Source organism: Monodon monoceros, unplaced genomic scaffold, assembly GCF_005190385.1.
Source record: "Monodon monoceros isolate NGI ecotype Baffin Bay Population unplaced genomic scaffold, NGI_Narwhal_1 Super_Scaffold_20, whole genome shotgun sequence".
Lineage (NCBI taxonomy): Eukaryota > Metazoa > Chordata > Mammalia > Artiodactyla > Monodontidae > Monodon > Monodon monoceros.
The window spans coordinates 16,399,703-16,422,098 of NW_021703777.1; the positions used below are offsets into that span (position 1 = coordinate 16,399,703).

Below are 22,396 nucleotides of genomic sequence, written 5' to 3' on the forward strand. Positions count from 1 at the left end.
TGAGGTCATATTAGAGTAGTTGGGCCCCTAATCGAAAATGACTGGTGTGCTCATAAAAAAGAAAAATTTCAACAGACATGCCATGTGAAGTCTGTCGTTATGCTACCATAGGCCAAGGACCTACCAGAAGCTAGGGGAGGCCCGGAAGACATCTTTCCTTAGCGCCTTCAGGGTGAGCATAGGCCTGCCCACACTTCGATTTCAGACTTCTGGCCTCTAGAACTGTAAGAAAATACATTTCTGTTGTTCTAAGCCACCCAGTTTGTGGTACTTAGCAGCCCTAGGAAACTAATTCTGTTCTGTAAGACTATTTTGAGGCAAAAAGCAAGAGCATTCTTATATCACAGAAAGGAAAGCAGCATAGTAGGAGTGAAGAGCCTGATTGTCTTGGGCATCACAAAAGTCTAACAGTTTTCACTTCTGTAGTTCTATTGTATTTTCTTATTTTATCAAACCTTTTTATTATGTTTCCTTTTTGTTTTAGAAAATCGGCTGTCTGCTCAACGCATTACAAGGCCTATTCTGACTTGTGTGCTTGTGATATGACAAGGGGCCACGGATGAAGGGCGGGGGGCACCTTTTTCTCAACACTTGAGTCGAAAGTGCAAAAGTTGAAAAGGGAAAGGAATTTCCGTTGAGCTATTCAGCATCTCCCTCTCACAGGTTGTGCTGCTGACGGCGCCCCCTTCCCCTGCAGGACTGCAGTTGCTGCTGCCTCAGGAGAGCGACCTGATCCCTCACCCCAGCCACCAGAGAGGGTTCAGGCCACGACCAGGATGCGGAGAAATGGAAGGTTTTCCCCAGCCTCCTCCCCCAGGGTAGAGGACCCAAGACCAGCCTTCGCCCCGCGCGCATGCCCAGTTGGGAGGGCGCCCTCAAAAGGGAGCGCGCGGCTCAGGTTTTCCCCGCAGTTAGGGGGGTGTCGGGAGCGGGCGGCGGCCCCGCGTACCGAGGAAACTCCAGCCGGCACCGACTCAGCGGACTTTTATTTTCCCACCGTGGCGACCTTGTTCCGGCCGCGTTCCAAGGGAGCCGGGCACAGCTGGTCACATCCCGGGAGGGTGGAGCCCGACGGCCAGGGCACCCTCGTTACATGGCTTTTCAGGTGTCCTCCGGGGAAAGGAAGGCCGCACTCCTCTAGGAAGGAGAACGACACACTCTCCGAGGACATCCCGGGGCGATCACTCCTCTCGCTGCCCGGACTTCTCTTTTTAAACTGGTCTTAACTGTCCCGCTAATATTGAGCGCCTTCCCAGGGGCCGCCCAACGAGCCCACAGGCTGCTCTGAAAACGGGCGTCCCCAGGTATCTTATCTCCAGAGGCACTGGCCTCATCGCCAGTAGGTCTGTTTCAGGACGTCCGCTTTGCTTTCCGACCACCGTCCCAGGTCTGAGGAGGCCCAGCGTTTCCTCCTTCGGGAAATTCCCGCCTGTGCACCCGGGCTGCCCCCTAATAAACACCGGCCCGTTTTCCGGGTGTGGGTTGGTGGGGTCGAGGTAGCGAGCCGGAGGGTAATAGTTCGGGCTCAGGGTCCCCGCGCCCAGCTTTCCCGAGGCTCACACTCCGCCCCTCAAGCTGCCGCCATCAAGCTCCTCCGCGGCGGCGGCAGCCGGCCGGCAAACACACGCCCACCAGCACGTTTAGATTCTCTTGCCCCGGAGGGGGGAAGGGAAGCACTGAGCATGCTCGGTGGGGAGGGCGGGGCGCTCCCGACCGCGCGTCTAGGCGGACGCCGCTCCAGCAGGCTCGGCGCCTCCGCCTCCCGCCCGCGGAGCCGCGCCCGCCGCAGGCTGCGCCCGCCCGCCCCGCCCTACCCCGCCCCGCCCCCCGCCGTTCGTCCCCGCCGCGGCCGCGCCGCCTGCAGCAGCAGCAGCGGCAGCAGTAGCTGCTCCTCCCCGGCGGCCGCCCCCCGCGGGTCCCTCCCTGGCTGCAGGAGAGGCGGAGGTAGAGTGAGGACACAGCGCCGCGCCGCCCGCACCGGAGACATTCGCCTCGCCCTGCCGGCTCCTTACCCTCTGGGAGGACCATGGGTAAGTCATCCTTCCTCCCCCGTCATCGCCTGACATATTTCTCTTTCTCGGCGTGTTGCAGGGTGGGAAGCGTTTCTCGCGCAAAGTTGCCGAATTTCTCAAATCCACTGGTGTGAGGCAGTGGCTCTTCCTCCGGGGAGAGTCGGCGCACGCGGAACGCACGCCGAGTCCGTGGGCTGGGAGGGTCCCGAGGCGGGGTGGGGTCGGGCCGCGGGGCCGGACCGCCCGCCCGGCTCTCGGGCACCTAGCTGCCTCGCCTCCCCTCCTCCATTCTTCCTGCCCGAGCCGGTGCTCGGGCACCACAGAGCCTGCCTCGCGGGCTCGCATCCGCTGCCCCATCCCGGTTTCTTCGGAGGCCGCCCGCTTCCTTTCTCCCGCGGCTGCTGGGCTGGAGGCTCGGGGCGGACCGCGAGAAAGACCACTTCACGTAACTTCCCTGCCAGGGCGACCTTTCCCCATCTTGGGGACTGCCCATCCCAAGGCGAGGAGGTGCGAGCAAGTAGTTTGTGCGGGAGATTTTACAACCTGCACGGAAATTATTTTCGGTGGGGGAGAGCGGACAGTCTCATAGGTTGAAAGGATGACTTGTCAGAGGCCACGAGGAACGTGAGGGAGGATGGATAGAGCCCGCTAGCTGTTGAATTAGTGTTGGGTGATTACAGTGTGCAATATTCCTGTGCTCAACCCATTTTCTTGGTTCCTTCGCCTGTCTACTGTAGCAGGGAAACTGCAACCTGCCTGTAACATGTTACCGAACTTACATGTTAGTTATTCTTTCCCAGCTTCACTTGTCGAAATCTCCATAATCCGATTTTAGTTCTTTCACGTTAATATCAAGAGTTTTGGATGAGATATTTAAAAGCAAACATGTTTTATAAAACTGCATGTAATTTAAACCTAAATTTTTTTTCATAATATGTTGCTTAATTGTTAAGTTCAGTAATTGCAGAAACGTCTCTTGGATGCTGTAATGTAATTAAAAGACGAAAGTTTTAAAAAAAATAGTAGCAATTTGGAATGCCATACTTCTGCAAGTTCCCCAGTTTGCTTCCATTCCTGTCTATCATAGTTTCCTCTTTTTAAAATTTGCTACATTGGCATCTGTCAACTCGGACTTTTCCCACCCCTTCCCTGCAAGTTATTTTAAGCTTGAGATGAGTGTGGTCCTTTCACCTGTCAATACATTGCCCAACACGTACAGAGTTAGGTCATGGCAGCTCTGAATCTTCAAAGAAGTATCTGGTGTCGATGGAGCCTACTTGAAAAGCAAATGCTCCAAGCTCTGATTCAGACCTTTGGCCGTATATGAGGAAGAGGTCATTGTTACAAGAGGAGGTGGTATGAATGAAAAATGAATCTAGGTCCCAGAATTTTATCTTCAGTTGTTCAGTTTTTTCCTTTTTAATGTACTATTGGTAAGCTGACAGATTTCTGTAAAAATCGGGTAGCCCATTTATATGTATCTAGTCTTTCTCTGGGAGTAGAATTTTAAATAAATATTAGTTTGGATTATTGGACACATTGTGTCTTTCCCTTGAACATAACAAAAATTTCCTTCTTAATTATAGGCACAAGTTTGGCCTATAAAATATATTTCCCCATGTTTCAAGGTGAGCTAAAAAAAGTCTGTTTAACTAAAATGTTAACTTACATGTTAAATCAGTACCTTTTCAGTAGAAAAAAATCTATTCTGTTGCAATACCAGTGAAAAAATACTTAAATAATTTACTTAAAAATAATTAATCTTGAAAATCTTGAATTCTTTACTTGATTTCAAAGAAACTCCAAATAGAAATCCATCTCTCATTTGAAGCTTGTCAGATATACTTTGACTAAGCACTCTCCTTTTACCATTCTGTTTGTACCTTGCTGGAAGCTTTATAGCCCTTACGTAATCTGCTTTATAATGCAGTTGTTAAGGTGTGTGTGTTGTGCATTTAATCATGTGTTCCAGAAGATGAAATTTGTGTCTTATGAATTTTTGAGTCCTCTACAGTGCTTACCACATAGTATGTATTCAGTAAATCTTTGGTGAATTAATTGTTGAACTGGAAACCTGTCTGTTATTTTCAACTTGTGAACCTGAAAGTATGGGCTCTGAACAAACATTTAGGTTGGTAGGTATTATAAAGGTGATGGAGATGTGAAGGAAGTGGGAACAGAGAAGTATAATTACATTATGACTGCTCTTCTCTCTCTCAAAAAAAATAAGTTGGGTTGTCTAAGAGGTACGGGTTTTGGAGCAGCCACCAGGCAAGCTATTTCCTTCTACACTGCTGTTTTCAGTGGTTTAGTTTGTGATCTGTGCGTACGTACTATAATGTAAAATTGAAACCTTGGGAAGCAATGTTATATTCGAAGCCAAGGAAGTTATTATAACAATTCATATGTACATAAGGGGTATACTGATTAGTGGTAGGGGGAAAAATTACTTTTTAATGTCTTTTCAAGAAATAAATACGGTGATTTTTTAAAAAGATATTCTCGTGGCAGTGATTTTTCTCCATAAGAGAGTGAAGGAAACTAACTTCCTGTGTAGTCTTATAGACCATGGCTATTATTTTATGTATATATTTTTTTATAAATTCAGCATAATTTGTTGAATATCAACCATATGTAATGTACTGTGGGAGGATAAAAATTAATAAAACATTTTTCAAGTTTCTTATAATCTTAACAGGAATAATGTTCTACATACACAGATAACTAAATAAAGTATGAGTGATACAAAAGACCTTAACATATTTTATAGTTTCAGAGGATGGAAAGGAGTTTTCAGAAAAACGATGTTATTTGATCTAATGGTTGGTTAAGCTTCTGAAAGGTAGAAATGAACGGAGACTGTTAATCAGGATGGGAGCAGAGGGACAGAAATGACATAAAGGAAGATACAGAGATAGAAACATTCAAACAGTTTCAGGATATGATTAAATAACCATGTTTGGCTGGAGCAAAAGGTAAGGAAATAGTGGGTGACAGAGATCAAAAAGTTGTAATAGGTAAAGAACAGATAATGGAGGACCTTGAATGCCAAACCGACGAAGTTTTTAGGCTTGACTTGTCTATTGAGGGACTGTTAAACTTTTTTATATAGGTAAGTGATGGAACACATCTGTGGTTTAGGAAAATTAATCTGTCAGTTGAGTGCAGGATGGATTGGATGAGAAACTGGAGAATAATTCAGAAGGTGGTTGTTGCAGTTTGGGTGAAAATATATACTGTCCTGAACCAGCCTGTGGCAATGGGAATAGAAAATTGCAATAAGGAATATGGAATTAAGAAAGGAGTCATACATTGTTGCCTGGGCAATAATGAGAATGTGAGATCTTTTAAATATCTATTTAATCCACTGGAAGAGGAAACGTGAATGAATAGTCAGTTTTGGACCTGATGTGTTGGACTATTTAGTTTGCCTTTTAGCTTCTCTGCTTCTTGATGACAGGGACTCTCATATTAGGTTTTGAATACATTTCCTAACACTAGTGTCTTGCATGTAGGAGCTATGCAGTAAAAATCAGTTGACTAACCAAAACTAGGTAAAAAATATTTAACAGTTATTTTAACTCTCAAGAGAGGATTTGAGCTAGAGATCTGGATGTTACCCACAATTTTCCTGAGATAATATTTGAAGTTAGGTAGGAGGATGAGAGTCAACAAAGAAAAAGAAGAAAATTTGTCCAAGGTAAGAATCTTGAAGAATGCCCCATTGTTAAGGAAAAAGAATGAAATGATTTGACACCAGAAAAGACAGTAGTAGGTAGGAGTGAAAGACTAGAATAGGCATATGGTTGATTTCAAGAGTGAATGGTCAATAATGGCTGTTGCTTCAGAACAGTAAGAGTAATAGGACTGAGAAAAGGCTCCAAGCTGATGTGGTTTGGTTAGGATATTACCTAGGGTATTTTCGAAAAAGCAGCTTTACGAGGTATGATAGCTATGGAGGTCAGTTGTAAAGACTAAGTGGCTAATGAGTAAGTGGAGACAGAGTTCCCTATGTATAGTAGTACAATATTCCTTGCCCCGTTTAAATATCTGTACGTAAGCATAGCTTTGTTTAAACATTTTTTAAATGTCTCACTTTACGTGGAATGACACGTGCTATTTTTTTGCTGAACAATTTGTAATCTCACCATAGTGCCTCACATTTCTTTGACATTCCATTTTTTATGTCTTTGTGACTTAGTATAGTGTACTTTCTGTTTTTGCAGTATCTGTCATGTAGAGGGAGTTTAGAAATGGTTTTATAATTTTACATGACAGTTTGCATAAAGGATACTCTACTAATGAATGGTTTTATCACTTTTTATTTATTATTCATCTTTGTGAATTTGGGATTTCTCTAGTTATATGTCCGCCTCTAATTATACTCTTAATTCATGGAGTTTTCTTTTTCTCTGTAAGTATGTGTAAGCTTATGCATAAGTCTTTTTTTGTTTTTTTTTGCTTTTTTTTTTTTGGCTTGCGTTTCTAAGTCCTGGAATAGTTTCGTAGATAAATAGTTAAAATTGGTACTTTTGCTTATTCTTTATAAGTCAAGGTAGAGCAATAAAATATTTTTATAAGCTGATAATCACTAAAATTTATTATTTTAAAAGAGCATAGATTATATATTGACTAGTTCAATAATTTTTCTTATTGGCTTTATACCTATTTTGTATATGCCCACTTTTTTTTTTTCATACTGGAGAGCTCTAGATTCACTATCCTTGGCAGAGTCATATTTTCTGAAGTCTCTAGTACTACTATTTGGAAAGTTATAATAGCCTTAATTCATTTTGAGAACCATAGAGTTTTAATTTTCACAGTGGAATGTTGGAGCTTCTAGGTGCCTTTAGGGAAATAGTGTGATTGCTCTCTCCAGAGATTCCAGATCAGCTGAACTGAACTTGGCGATTCTGCAGTTATCAGAGGCACCAACAACAACCATAAAGAATTATGTAAATTTTTAATATCCCCTCATGAACATCAGGAGGGATGGAGAAGGAAGATCATCTCCTTTGGGAACTCCATGTTAATTTTAGATAATCAGATGTTCAGATAACTGATAAGGAAAAAATTTAATTTAAAATGCTTTCCTAGACATTTAACTTGACAAACAGCTCTTTCTTATGGAGAGAAGAGCCAAAAAAAATTAAGTATCAGAATAGGTTATAAAGTCTATTTTGGTTCTAAAATTCTGCAATTCTTTGAAACTAAACTTTGAAATATACTCAATATCATTGATGTCTTAAGTGTGTTATAATCATCCCTATATAACTTGTTTTTCTTTATTGTTCGAAGGGCAATGTCTCCTTGAGGTAGAAACTTCTGAGTATGAACCAATTTGTTAGACTTGTCTAAATAGATGGCCTAAAATACCATTACCCCTGCTGGCTAAGATATGGATGCTGAATTCAAATTGCAGAGTAATGTAATTCTCTCAGTACATCTATTTATACAACTTTTGTCGGTAGAAGCGTTCCAGGAGTTAAAACTAAGAATTAGGATAGTGATAAATGGGAGTAGTTAAATTGAGCTGCTAGCCATAATTGGCTATACTTATAAACTCTAAAGTCCTTCTGACTTTTTGTTCACAAAATTAACTTTTTCCATATGGGTCCTATATCTGACCCCTTCTCTAAAGGCTGTTTTGCTCAATTTTGTCCATGTTTATGGCTTCAACTACTGTCTATATGCTACTGATGCCTAAAAATATATATCTGGGCTCTATCTTTTTATCTAGTAGATGATTAGACATCCATCCCTACATGCATAGTCAGTTCAAACTCATTGAGTTCAAAACTGAATTCATTATGTAATTTTTAATAATGATAACCAGAGATATGTTGATTAACGTTTTGCCAGAAGCCTTTCTCCAAAAAAGCTCTGATTGTGGTGGTTGATTTCCTGTGACTGCATAGTCGGGAAGAAGTGAGATGCAGCACACCATTATATAATATACCCACCATACAGACATAATAGCCTCATGAGCACAGATAATAATAAAAGGTAGTAAAGTAATTAAGTAGTGATGAGTTTTGACTATTAATAACTTTGTTTTAATATAACTTATTTAATTTTAAGTTTATAAAATTTTTAATAATGGCTATTTTAATAATTGCCTCACAAAATTCCGAAAAATTTAATTATCATTATCTCATGGGCTGGTGCAAGGAGGCCCCAGTACACCTTCGAAGTAATAATTATCATTTATTACCATTTATTAAGAATTATTGATGTCAGTAATCATGTTAAACTTTACATTTTTTTATATATTTTTAAATAGTTTTAATCTCTTCAACAGTTCTGTGAAGTGGGGGACACTATCCCCATTTTATTTACTCAAAGAATTAAATAATTTATCCAAGGGGACAGAACTAAGTCTCTAAAATCCTGTTTGAGAGCATTGATTCTCACACTTTAGCTTGCATAAGAATCACCTATAAGCTTGTTAAAAAAGAAAAATTACTGGGCTCACCCTCAGAAATTCTGATTCAGTAGGTGTGAGATGGGCCAAGAATTTGCCTTGTCAAGACATTTCCCAGACGATGCCGCACTTTGAATAGCATCGCCGTAAAGCAGAGGTCTGCAAACTTTTTACATAAAGGGCCAGATGGTAAGTATTTTAGGCCCTGTAGGCCGAGAGGCAAAATCAAGGATATTACATAGATAAGAGTGAAACTATATATGAGAAAAAGCAAATATCCACAAAATTTTTATTGACTAAATTCAAAATATAACATGAATTGAACATGATTGAAAATACAGGTCTCCGAATGAAAAGATTGTAATTCCTTTTTTGAGATAGCAGTTTCCTTTAATTGGGACTTCCAGTTACCCTATCATCAAAATTGATTGCAGTTGTTCATTTGTTAATGCAGATCTGTAAGGGCATTTAATTGATTTTGTCTTTGAAACGTTTTCACACAGACAGGTACTACCAAATGCTGCTATCAATCATGGGCATGTGATCTTAATAATCACATTGATTGTATGGAAGGTATTTATAGAATTCTTTTAGATTCTCTTGATAGTTTCCATTTAGTATGCTGTTTACACTGCGGATTAACCAACTGAAAGTCAGATGGAAGCTCCTCAATTGCATAGTTAAATGGATTTTGATATATGGAAGTTTCTTTTGCACTTGCTGTGAGGTCTGAAAAACACTGCTGGAACTGTAGTTTGAGCTTGCATAATATATCTGTTGCACATTTGTATATGCACAGAGATCTTCTTGTTTTTAACTTTTGACAGCGCAAGAAATGTATAAAGCAGATTGATGGTTACTTGTGATTTGAACAATGTTGTCAAAATGACTTAACACAGTATGTTTCACATATAAGCACTGTTTTGCCTTGACTTTCAGGTCAGATTCAAGGAGACATTATCTAATCTGCAGCAAAATATCATTTCCAAAGGTATTCATTGTTTGATAATAATGGTTGAAGGCACTTCTTATTGTTCAGAAATTTCAGTCTCACCATTGAGCTAAAAAAAAAAAAAATCGCTGTAAAACCGTACAACTGCTAAGCCCTTAAGCTGTTGTGTGGTAAGGCAAGTTAGGATATGCAGCTTCTATTTCTTATCAAAGTACAAACAACCGACAGTGGTTAAATCTGTGAGTGTGAATGAAGTTGATACTATTGGTTCAATCATACATGTTAGTTTAAAATATTTTTCCCACAAAATACCTGCTGATTAATAATATAATGAAGAAACATAGACTTTAAACACCTTATTTTCACAGACTTTATAAATTTATTCAACTAAGCCTTTTTTTGTTCCTCACATGTTTTTACCACCATCATATGTAACACATCTTAATAGATTCCACTTCAGGTTGTACCGAATTAATGTTATCTCAACTTTAAAAATATCTTTGTCTCTTCTATGCAATCTTTATAGAGGCTCTTCTTCAGTCACGTTCAGCCTTGACTTCTCGAAAATAAGAACACTATGCAATATCACAAATATCTATCTGTTAATTTATCAAGAACCAAGGAAAACCTTTTTAAAATTATTTGCTTTGTCTTTTAATTGAATATTGATATTGCTCCCAGTGCCCTTACTTCTTCAGGTAGCTATTCTCACTGAAAGACTTTTCTTAAACAAGTTTTTTCCCCCTCTGGAAATGTTTCTTTGGTTGCTATAGTCAAAATACAGTTTAATTAACTCACCACGAGTAAACAGCTTTCCTTGCTTGACTAATAAGTGAGCCCCTCAGAAACTTAGTTTGTTTGCAACTTCATTTTCTCTTTTTGTGAAGAAATTCTGCTATGATGAGGTACTTTGTTTTATTTATTTTTTAAAATTTTTATTGGAGTATAGTTGCTTTACAATGTTGTGTTAGTGTATACTGTACAGCAAAGTGAATCAGCTATACGTATACATATATCCCCTCTTTTTTTGGATTTCCTTCCCATTTAGGTCACAGAGCATTGAGTAGAGTTCCCTGTGCTATACAGTAGGTTCTCGTTAGTTATCTATTTTATACATAGTATCAGTAGTGTATATATGTCAATCCCAACCTCCCAGAGGTACTTTGTTTTGTATTTTCTAATTCCTCTGACAATTACTTTCCTATGAATTGTGAATATGATGAATACTTAGTCTGGTAATATAGATATATGTTGAATTTTTCTAGCGTAGCTATAGTGTCATTGTGTGATACAGTGGTTTGCCATTTCATTCAGTAACAAAATAATCCATATGTCACTTTAAACATTAAAAGCATGGTATTTGAAGTATACTTTTTTTCTTCGTTTTGATGTGATGGTCAAAGTGAAATGTTGTGGTGTGGCAATACACATAGTACTCGAAACACTGAACAATCATAACTGTGTCACTGCAATTTGTAGTATGTCAAGCAACAGTTTAAAGTGATGAGAGTACCACATATGGTTGCTGTCTCAACGACTCACCTCTGTCATAGTGAAGTGAACACAGGTGTAGACAATAAATAAAGGAATGAATTATGTCCCAATAAAACTCTATTTGTGGACACTGAAATTTGAATTTCATATAATTTACACATTATGAAATATATTCTTCTTTTGACTTTTTTCAACCATTTACAAATGTGAAACCATTTGACCTGTGGGTTGTATAAAAACAGGCGGTGGGCCGTAGTTGGCCAACTCCTGCTTTAGAGTAATGCTATACTACCTCACCTTTCCCCAAGACTTTTTCTCCATTATGCATTCCGTAACTCCCTGGTGGTATCACCATTTATCCAGTCAACCGTTCCTAAAATCTAGAATCATTCTACTTCCAACACCCTTTGGGTTCCCTAAATTCTAATAGTTCTACCTGCTTGAATCAGTCCTCTCCTCCTTTCTCCACTGTAAACATGTCAGTTCACCTCTTGAAACCACTTTACTAGTCTAACAGATGTTCTTTCTCTCAGCATTCCCCCTCTTAAGTTCTTGCATGTTTCTAGAGTACTCTTTCTAAAATGTGAATCTAATCATTTCACTCCATAGATACCTTTTTCAATAGGTTTCCAACATGTATAACAGGGTTTCCAAACTCAAATGAAACTATATGATTAAAGAGGGTTAAGTGGTGATCTTTTCACACATACGCACTTTTTCTTTTGTATATTAAATCTAAAGGAATATTTTATTTCCATAAAAATGTATGCTTTCATTTTTCTTGACAAAATGTCTTTTTGTCTTTCATTTTCTCACGTTTGATAAAAGACAAAGTTTAGAAAAATGTTTCTCTACCATAATAAAAAACAGCAATGAAAGCATGATGAATTGTAACTAACGCTGGGCCTCACTGAAGGGCTACAACAGGAAATGGTGGGACTATGGCCAACTAAGAGAGTATGTGCCCAACCTAAAAGAGGAATGCCCTACTCAGCTCCAGCCAGTTTTGCCATGTACAGATGAGGGCCCAAGGAAGCCAGATTTTCAGACTTTTCAAAAGAAACCAGAGATTACACTTTTATTTGAATACTTCAGATTGTTAGTTTTCGGAATTGTAAGACCCAGGGCCTCAAACAATGACATCTATCTGGCTCTGTCTCTTTCTGTCCAGATTATGGAGCTGAGGTTCAGTAAGATTAAGAGACATGCCCAATTTCACACATTTAGTTAGGGTCAGTGTCAGATCTAGAACCCTTATTTCCTGACTCCTTAACTAGTGTTCTGTTCATTATACTAGGCCAGCTCCAATCTGTTAATGAAAAAAAGTGCACACACACGGGAACGCGCGCACGCACGCGCGCACACACACACACATACAAACAAGCTAATAACAAGGATTCATTCAGGTAAATAGGATAGTGGAAAACTCTTTACCCATTTCTATTGCTAGAGTCCAGGCCCTTACCTCAGCTACTACTGAGACCATTTCTTAGTTGGTCTCTCGATACTAGACTGTGCTCTCCAGTCTTTTCTATGTGCTACGACCATCTTTTTTTAAGACACCACATTGATCATGTCACTTCCCTACTCAAGATCTAATATTGCTTCAACTGTTGACCACATCAAGTCTAAACTCTGCATAGCTTTCAAAGTCCATAGAAATCTGCTACCTCTCTTGTATTTCTCACTGCTCTCTGAAATACATCTTCCTTTATCCTAAATATTCTTCGTCAGTGATACCACCAAGACACCACTGTTCATGTTACCCCTTCTAGAATAACTTTTCATATTCATTCTCCTTAGTCCAGCTCATGAAAACTACTTCTGACCTCTCATACTGACCTCTTATTGTTCTCTGGACACCTCTCACTTCTTGGACTTCTATAACACATTCAATAATTCAATAATTTTAGTTGATCAGTGTTTCATATTTCTTATTGGCATTCAGTAAATACTTGTTTGTTCAGTTATAGAGTCACTACAGATTCAGGTCAGTCTTCTCCTAATTTAACAGCATTACCCTATAGTGATGATAAGACATGTCTGTAACAGAACTTGCAAACCAGCAGTCCATGGGCCACATATACTCTGCAGAAGGATTTTTTTAGCGAAGTTTTAGAAATTGGAATTAGTTGTCAACATTTAAATAATCAGGAAATTTCTGATAAAAATCTGCTTCACCAACTTTTCTTGAAAAATTAAACATTTAGGATCTCTGAACCTATATTTCTATTGGTGACAATCAATGATAGTTGTCCTTTAGGCAGGGTATAAGGTCCCCAGTTCATTACTTCTTATTATTATCTTTTTTTTTATAAGACACTTCTTTTACCACTTTATTTTTATTGTTTTGTTTGTTTTGGCCTCACCGCCCAGCATGTTAGATCTTAGTTCCCCTACCAGGGATCAAACCCGTGTTCCCTGCATTGCAAGCTCGATTCTTAACCACTGGACCACCAGGGAAGTCCCTCTTACTATTATCTTAAATCCTACAAATCTCACTCGGTACTCTCTCACTCTTGAAAGTATTTAAATTTGCAATGTCTGAAATTTCTGTTATAGCTTTTGAACTACTAAAGAGTTAATTGTATTCAAACTTCTGATAAAATTGACCTTATATTACTTTTGAAAATTAATACATTTATTTTAAAATTAAGAAATCGTTGTGAAAATTAAATCGTACAACTAGTCAAGAGCAAAGTTAACTATCTGTGATATATATGGTCATCAGTGATGATTAAACTGAATTTTCAATTGACCAAATAATACAAGAAATCAAAGAGATAGAGGATGGAATCTCTGCTTTTCCGTAAATTAATTAATTCTTTAGTATAGCCTTTTGGCAAGTTAGTTCAGGTCTTTAAATCCCCATTTCATATATATCCTTAAAATATTACATTATTATTGAATAGGAACCAAATAATAGATTTCAATTAAAAATGGAAGGGGGATGCCCATTTCATACTAATATAAATTATCATATGGAAAACTTCAAGCTCAGTTACCTAATAAAGACCTACTAGCCCCCAAACCAAGATCTGTTGTATTTTTCCTTTCTTTTTTGGCTCTCAAGCATAAAATACATTTTCTAGGGCAAATGATGGCATGGCATTTAAAAAAGCAATCAAAGTGCAATAAGACTGCTAAACTGTTTCTAGAGAATATTATTTTCTTATGTATTAGAAAGTATTTTCTAACATATAAGAATTATATGAACTTAAAATAATTATATAAAAAGAATTACATAAAACCATAATTTAAAATTTTTTAAATTTTAAATTATTTTTAAAAACTATATAAAAATAGTTGTATAAAATAATTTCAAATAACTAGTAAGTTCCCTGAATTTATGGGTAGAGTTTTGTTTTTTATAGTCAGGAAAAAATTATAACCAGCGATCATCGTACTTCAACAAAAAACTGTTTTCAAAACTGTGAGAAGCTCACATCATCTAAGATTCTTTTCAACAACAGATTTGTCAGGTTGTAAAAATTATTTCCTTTAACTCTTATGAAAAATATTCCCCTTCTAAGATTCCTCAAGTAACTCCATTATGAAAGATGAAACTGATCATTATAAGAATGTAAAACTTACATTGATGTATTTATGCTTCACAGAAATATAAATGTTGGTTTATCTTTAAGGTTATAAGATGGCCTCAGAAACAAAATCAGAACAAAGACAAAATTTATATGAGCTGATTAACTTAATTTCCTTTTAGTTGCAAGAACACATTTTTGGGGAGGGTGGTGGTAAGCTCCCAGAAAAAATAACTGTCAACTGTGTCACATTTCTGGCTTTTATATAGTTTGTATAAAGCTCCATAGTCAGATCAGAAACACAAGATTACCATATTAGGCATTACAGAAAGTGACAAAATAAGTAGTGCAAGTAGTCACATTTTTTTGCTTTTGAAAAGCTTAACCTCTAACTGGTAGATAAAGAATAATATAAAAGAATGAGTAATAGAAACAGATATGGCCATAATTTGGATTCTTTTTTTAAAAATTAATTAATTATGTTTAAATTTTATTATTTGAGTCAGGTCTTCATTGCAGCATGCAGGATCTTCAGTCGCAGCGCATGGGCTCTTTGTTGTGGCACGCAGGCTTCTCTAGTTGCAGCGTGTGGGCTTTTCTCTAGTTGCGGTGCACAGGTTCCAGAGCACGTGGGCTCAGTAGTTGTGGCACGTGGACTGAGTTGCCCCACGCCATGTGGAATCTTAGTTCCCCGACCAGGGATCGAACGCACATCCCCAGCACTGGGGTGTGGATTCTTAACCACTGGATCACCAGAGATATCCCCATAATTTGGATTCTAGAAAAAGAGAAAACACCTCCCCCCGCTAAGAATTTAAATGAGAGGATAGATCAAATTTATCTTTTCAGCACCTAGTACAGATTCTTTGAAATATACAAGTGCTCATTACTTACAGTGATCTGGAAAATTTTTCCTAGAATTTACTTACTTATTCAATTAAACACTTACTTGTACTAAAAAGCATGGTACTACCCTTGAGATGCTATGGCAGAGACTGCTCCCTGATACATTTCATTGTGATTTTCTTTCTTGTTTTGTTTTGTGACATATTAAGATACATGGACAGTCGTTAGCTAGTACAACTATCTAACATGGTTGGGTTATAAATTCATTATTGAAGAGCTTTCGTCTATACAAAGAAAGATACAGGTAGTCCTTCTTTGTACAGCTCTGGTATGCATGAGATCTGCATGAGGTTCACTTAATTGCAGTACGGTGCAGATTGCTTGGTCAGTGAGAAGTGCTTGGACTGTGAAGACACACACGTCTGGATTTATCCCAACTTTGACACTTAAGTTTCTGGGCAAGTTCTTTAGCTGCCAAATTCAACTTTCTCAGCTGTTAAAATACAGGTAATAATAACACCTATTTCACAAGGTAGTTGTAAATATTATGTAAAATAACAATCATATAAATTTTAATTTCTATTTCCAAAGCTGAAAATACAGTCATTTTTGGGAAACTTTATCTTATATTCAGAGTTAAAACCAATCAAAGGGTGTAATGCTCTTTGTTGTATTATTTTAACCAAATTATGTAGTGAATATTAAGTTACTGTAGCGGATTATATTTTCCAAAGGTGGCCACAACAATCTCTTTTGGCCCCAGGTATTCTTCTAAATCTTGCCACTCTCCATTGAGAGTTGGGGAATTCTCTCCCTGTTGAATCTGAGCATGCTTGTGACTCACTTGTAACCAATAGAAGACAGCAGTAGTGATGCTGTGATTTCCTAGTCTCAGTAGTAAAAGGCATTGTTGCTTCTACCTTATTTGTCGAGACACTGGCCTGCTTGGAGCCCTGAGAAGTCTGAGACCCTGAAGATGCCATGCTATACAGAAGCCAGGCCACATAAGGAGGCCTCAGGTGTCAGGTCTCAAGTCAGCAATCCTAACATTCAGGTCCTTCCAGGCCAATCACCAGACATGTGTGTGAATGAGCTATCGGATGATTCAGATGATACCAGCCTCAGCCGTTGAGTCACTCCCAGAGACGTTCCTGGCCTTTGAGACAGCATTGAGGCCCCAGACCTTGTGGAGAAAACACAAGCCATTCTCAGTGTGTCCTTTGTGAATTCCTGGTTCATGGAATCTGTGAGAGTAATAAATTGGCCTTTGTTTTATGCCAGTAAGTTTGGGGTGGTTAGTTATGTAACAATAATAATTGGAACAGTTATAAAATGTGAAAGATACATTGTTTCAGTAAGAAACAGATTGCTGTTAACACTCATTAAAGTGGGAACTACCTGCTGAATAAATGTTTACTGATTTTTTTCTTTCATTTCAAATGAAGATAGCCTAACAGAGAATTTTTTCTACTAAGTAGCATTTCCTTATGGTTTATTTAATTGTTCTTTATGTGACATTAATTCCCTTGAAAAAATGTTTGTTGACTGTCTTGGCTACCAGAAAAGAGATATGCATGTTTAAACAGTATTATAGGTTTCACTATAACTTTTTCGTAAATGTTACCTGTTTGGCTAATGAAAAATGTCAGTCAGTACTTTTAAGTTAATAAGGACAGTTACCACTAAAAGTTACATGTTTTTTTTCAAAACCTAATAGCCTAATAAAATCTCATAGGAACAAAGGAATATCTGTACTCCTCTCTCCAAATGAAAATTTATTATACCTGATATTAATTTTAATGTTAATCTTATATTTGTATATTTGTTAAGCTCATATTATATATTTGACAAAATTATTTTGAGTCTGTTTCTTTCCTGTCACTTTTGGAAGACAGTGGGTTTTCTAAGTTTATTACCACTAAATGAAATAATACTTTCTCATATAATTACCAAAGAATTTCAGCTACATAGTAGTTATTAGATTTTCTAAAATAATACTATAATGATTCTAATAATAATGGGTACTTTATTAAGATCATTACCATGAGAAAGGTAGTTAGTACTATGGTAACATTTGGATTGATTATGCTTTAAAGTTTGTGTGTGTATGTGTTTTTAGATATAAATAATTGCATAAATAGAGTGCTTCTGGAAGCATGCACAAGAAAATGTTAACATTGATTGCTTCTGGGAGTAAACTGAGACATGTGAAGGTAATTCCCACGAAAATAAAATTAAAACTAAAAAAAAAATGTTTTCTATACTCTGTGAACTGTGTTGTATACATCTTTGTATCTTTAGCACTTAGGGCAGTGTTTGATGCTTGGTAGATGCTTAGTTCATATTGTTGGATGAATAGAAGTTTGAGGTTATCTTCTTAACCTTTATTCACCTGATACATAGCATTCATGATCTGATAGACTATGATATTGTTCACTGAAAAAGCTAATATTCTTACTTGTTTGCCACACAACTCCTCATTTTTCTAAGCCGACTATGTATATATCTGTATCAGTCTAGGTCCAATCTGAAGGCAAACCACATAATGTTACATTTATATGTACGTATAGATATTATGACAGGAAACACGCGGTCTGTAGATCTTAGAACAGGGTTTATTACTCATAGAACATTTTAGTACTGGTGATTGGTGCACATGTAGCAGAGAGGAATTTTAAGAGAGGAATCCTAAAATTACGACACTGAGAGCTTATATTGGGTTGCTGGCACATCTGCCATTCGAGGAACACATGCACACATACCCCTTATCTTTGCTCTTGAATTAAACAAAGCCTCTCTTGGGAGAGGGATGGCATCTTTAGGTTTGTTACCCTAAAAGTAAGCTAAAAGCAAATATCTGGGAAGAAGAGGGCAATGTTTTACAATCCTAGAATGTGTCCATTCTAAGGGTGGGAGACTTATCTTTATTATAGGTTATCAACTTCCTTTGCTCAGAATGCCCCAACAGTGCAGGAACACCACGAAATCCAGGGAGAATTGTCTTTCAACACACAGTAATTTAAACAGGGGACATTTGATGTAAAAACTATTAAACAGTAATTAGAGAGTAACTTTAAAGGTAGATAGCAAACTCTAAAGTGTTTGGTGCAGGAGTGTATCCAAGGAAGCACACACTTCTTTGGAAGGGTGAATTCTCATTAAAAGATATAGTTTCAGGCCTCTGATGGCATAGAAGTTCACTGGGTTGCCCAGGCCAGAGCTGGTCCATACCCATCAAACCTGCAAGAGACTCCTGGGAGAACAAGCAAGCTGGGGTTGATGGGTGGCACACAGATAGTTGAGCATGCAGAGGAAGTTGAAGCACCCCTGCAGGTACTACTGGAACCTGGAGCTGGAGGAGCCCTCTTCTGCAGGAACCCGGCACACTTCTGTGTACAGTTTGGGTTGGAGTAGCTCTGGATAGCCAGCTCCACAGGGCTTCTGGCACACATACTTCCAGGGCTGAGAGCTGGTGTGGGAAGCAGTAACCGGGGCTGGGATGCAGCCTTGAGTTGTGTGGGGCTGTTGTACACAGCACCGCTGCCTGAGCTGAGAGCTGGAGAAAATGTATGGTGAATGCTATGACTCGCAGACACTTGACACTGGAGAAAATTATGCAGGCTGAGCAGGAAGGAGAGCACCTTTCTCTTCAGTGCTATCCATTGTCATCTACAGACAAAGCTTGTATCATGCCATCTGCCAAAGGAAAAATATGTAAAGGGCCCAGATTCATTTTTTTTTTTTTTTTTTTTTTTTGCGGTACGCGGGCCTCTCACTGTTGTGGCCTCTCCCATTGCGGAGCACAGGCTCCGGACGTGCAGGCTCAGCGGCCGTGGCTCACGGGCCCAGCCCCTCCGCGGCATGTGGGATCTTCCCGGACCGGGGCACGAATCCGTGTCCCCTGCATCGGCAGGCGGACTCTCAACCACTGTGCCACCAGGGAAGCCCCCAGATTCATTTTTATAGATCAGGCAATAAGGGTGAATTTGGAGCTGGAGACAAATAGGTTGATAACTGACTTAAATGTCTCTTCATCCTATTGCTTGAATTTTATTCCTTTTAAATTCATGGTACATCATAGCTTTAAGTACAGATATTATCATGCTTCCTGTTTTATATATTGAATTTTTATCTAAACTCCCTTTTGTTTTACCTTGACCCTCACGTTTCTTTTTGCGTTCTGTAGCAGTATCCTGGGAAAATACTCCTCTGTGGGCTCATCAGTTACAGTCCAGACATTATCATTTTTATTAGATTTTTAAAATTCTTAATATGTTCCTTAATATATGCCTATGTTAAATTCGTCTGTCACATTTATGACTACTTGTTTATATATCCTTTTTCCCTGGTTGGCATTTTATTACCCAGAAAAGTTGGTGTTGCCTAAAAGTTTATAAATTTCAGTGTATATTATCTCTTTCTTGTGTTTATTCGGTTACGAAGTGAGACTATTTGCTTTGCACCAATCTTAATGAAGTACTTCTTTATATATTTCTCTAGCTAAAGAAAGTTCCATTTACATAGGTCTTTTATGTCAATCTTTAATCTAGTTCTCTATTACAAAGCATTATAAAGCAGGGTCTTTGCTTCTTTGTCCATCTTTATAATTGATTAGTCACAGTTCTAAGAATACTCTAGTGAAGAATTTGCTCGGGACTGTTTGGAAGTATAAGTAGATAGCCCCCAAACACTTCTGTTTATCTACCTTATGTAGCTTTTAAAAATTCCCATATATGTAGGCAGGATTTCCTCTTATTGAAATTATATTATCTGTCTCTTGTCTGGTCTTCCTCACCTTCCCCTGTCAGGCATATCCTAGAGTCCAGGGCAGAGCTTGGAGGCAGGATATCTTTTACTCTTGAATCTAAATACCAGGAGCTGAAGCATTATAGGTAGACACTTTAGTATCCAGGAGGAGTAAAAGGTCACAGCTAAGATATTAAATCCAAGATCAATGTACTATTCTGAGGGACTAAATAGAATATGAAAGCCTGAAGATAAATGGGGCCTGAGAAACTGGGAAATGCAGGATAATAAAGTGAACTGATAAAACATTGTTCCGAAGAATCTGGTGGTAGAATGCTGATACTGTGAGGACTCAGTTGATCTGCAGGCATGTACCAGGTATAGGGAGCTGGAACAGGGTAAATATGTTTCAAGTAGCTGTTTTTATGTTTAGAGAGTTTCTCTTTTGTTACAGACTCAATTAGCTTACCTGTACAGAAGTCAAGTTGGAAAGTATATAGTTTCCACTTTACAGCATTTTCTGGAACTCTTGTGTATAGAGATCATTCCGACAGTTTTTCTACACGGAAGCTGTTTGTAATATGACAAATTACACGGTTTCACCAACATTGTTCTAGTATGATTCTTGGGTGTCTTTAAAATTCTTTGACAAATGCCATTGTGCTTTGTAGATTTATCTACATTGATTTTCTAAGTTGGCTTACAATATCCTGGGTGTTGACAACTATTTGGTATGGTTGTATTTTAAATCTTTCTGTTAGGGGATTGTTGAGGAGAAGAAATCACCCTGGTATTTTTCTTGGTCAGTTCTGGGTCAAAGAATTAATTAAGCTTGAATCTCAGCATAAATCATTCTCTTAAAAAAAAAAAGCTGATATATTAACTTATTAGCAGTTTGTGTCATACTATCTGCTAAAGCTATATTTGACAGCTATAAAACAGTGAGATCATTCTTGAAGTCTTAAGTGAAAGGGTCTTTTGGCATTGTGTGAAATAAAATTTTACAAACTGTATCTTATCCAAATGCTCTTATCCATTATGGTTTAATATTATAGTTGTGAAGATCATCAATCATACTCTTGACCCTCTAATCAAACATGACATCTTACTAAGACTGTAGTGTTATTGGTTCAAACTAAAATAGACTTTAACTCCATTTAAGAATGCATGAAAAGTGATTGGTCAAAAAGTTTTTATCCAATTTCTGAAATAATTAGAGAAGAAAAAGTGAAGCGTAGTCATTGTTTTTAGAGTAACATCTTTTAGTGTAACATAAAAATATTTCTTAATCATGGCAATTTATGCCATAATCTGTAATAAGAAATGCAGGTACAGATAACTCAGTAAAGTAGGTTTTCAGGATTTATTAAGTTTCTACTATAGGAGAGCAATGTGAGTATCCTAGAAGAATCTCCTGTTGTACAAGAATGTCCCATCAAATAGTAGAAATAGTAGAAATAAACTAAAAGAGTTCTATGAACCTAGGACTATAAAACTAGCAAAATGAAAAATACAGAAGAAATAGAACTGTACAATAGTATATAAAAATGATTTCTTAGTTAAATAGATTTGTGAACTTGATTATGAAGTTAAATTTTGGAATTCATCTACTTATATAGTTCAAACCGTTGACATATAGAAGAGATTGATTAAATTCATCTAAGGCCTTATATTTTTATGAAATCTTAAGTTAGTAATCTTGTCTCAAGTGAGGGAGGAAGTAATGTGAGATGTACAATTATAATCATCTTGTGGAGTGAAAGAAGCATATCTAGTAGATAGATGTGTGGATAACTGGCAAATGGGCACAAAGTTATGATGTTTTTGCAACCTGGAGAAGTGTATTGGGAGAGAACCCACATGTATGAAGAGGACTACATGTTAAGGTAATAAATGAATTAAGGTAGAAATTAGGAGTTTAATATTTATGAAATTTGGAGTTCTTTCATTAAGTAAAACAGTTTCTATGTCTTCATTTGTTTCTCTCCAAATATTACAGATATTTCTAATTCTCCACGTATTGCCTGAATTGCTGTTGAAAATCAATATTGCACACATACATTTTGAACTGTTACAGTTTTGCTCTGGTATCTCTTTTCCAAGTCAAGTTTAGTGTTCACTAAACATTTAGTATTTAGGTAGATTCCTCTTAGAATGCTTCTGTGGAACTTAATCTTGGAAACGAATTTAAAGAAAATGGCCTATTTACATTAGCTTTATATTCACTTTAAGTTTCAAATTCTTTATTCTGTGACTAAACAATAATTATGAAGATAATAGTAAATGATTAAATTTTAAATCTTTTCCTAAGCTCTCAGGTGTTCCCCCCGCCCCCTGCTGCCCCAGTTGATATTTTGACCCCAGAAATCTATAATAGCAGCAG

General features: G+C 37.9%; 1 protein-coding gene across 9 annotated transcripts in view; it reads left to right on the forward strand.

Moving 5' to 3' along the window:
- The first annotated feature begins 1,845 nt into the window (after window positions 1-1,845).
- The window catches only part of RAP1GDS1 (Rap1 GTPase-GDP dissociation stimulator 1), a 164,110-nt gene continuing 143,559 nt past the window's right edge, over window positions 1,846-22,396 (forward strand). For 5 of the 9 annotated variants that reach the window (XM_029234779.1, XM_029234780.1, XM_029234778.1 and 2 more), the window contains exon 1: window positions 2,014-2,030. In XM_029234779.1, the coding sequence (XP_029090612.1) occupies window positions 2,027-2,030 (4 nt within the window). In that variant the 5' untranslated portion in view covers window positions 2,014-2,026. Of the gene's footprint in view, window positions 2,031-22,396 lie in introns of all 9 variants that reach the window. The other 4 variants (XM_029234784.1, XM_029234782.1, XM_029234783.1 and 1 more) reach the window with 2 other exon arrangements.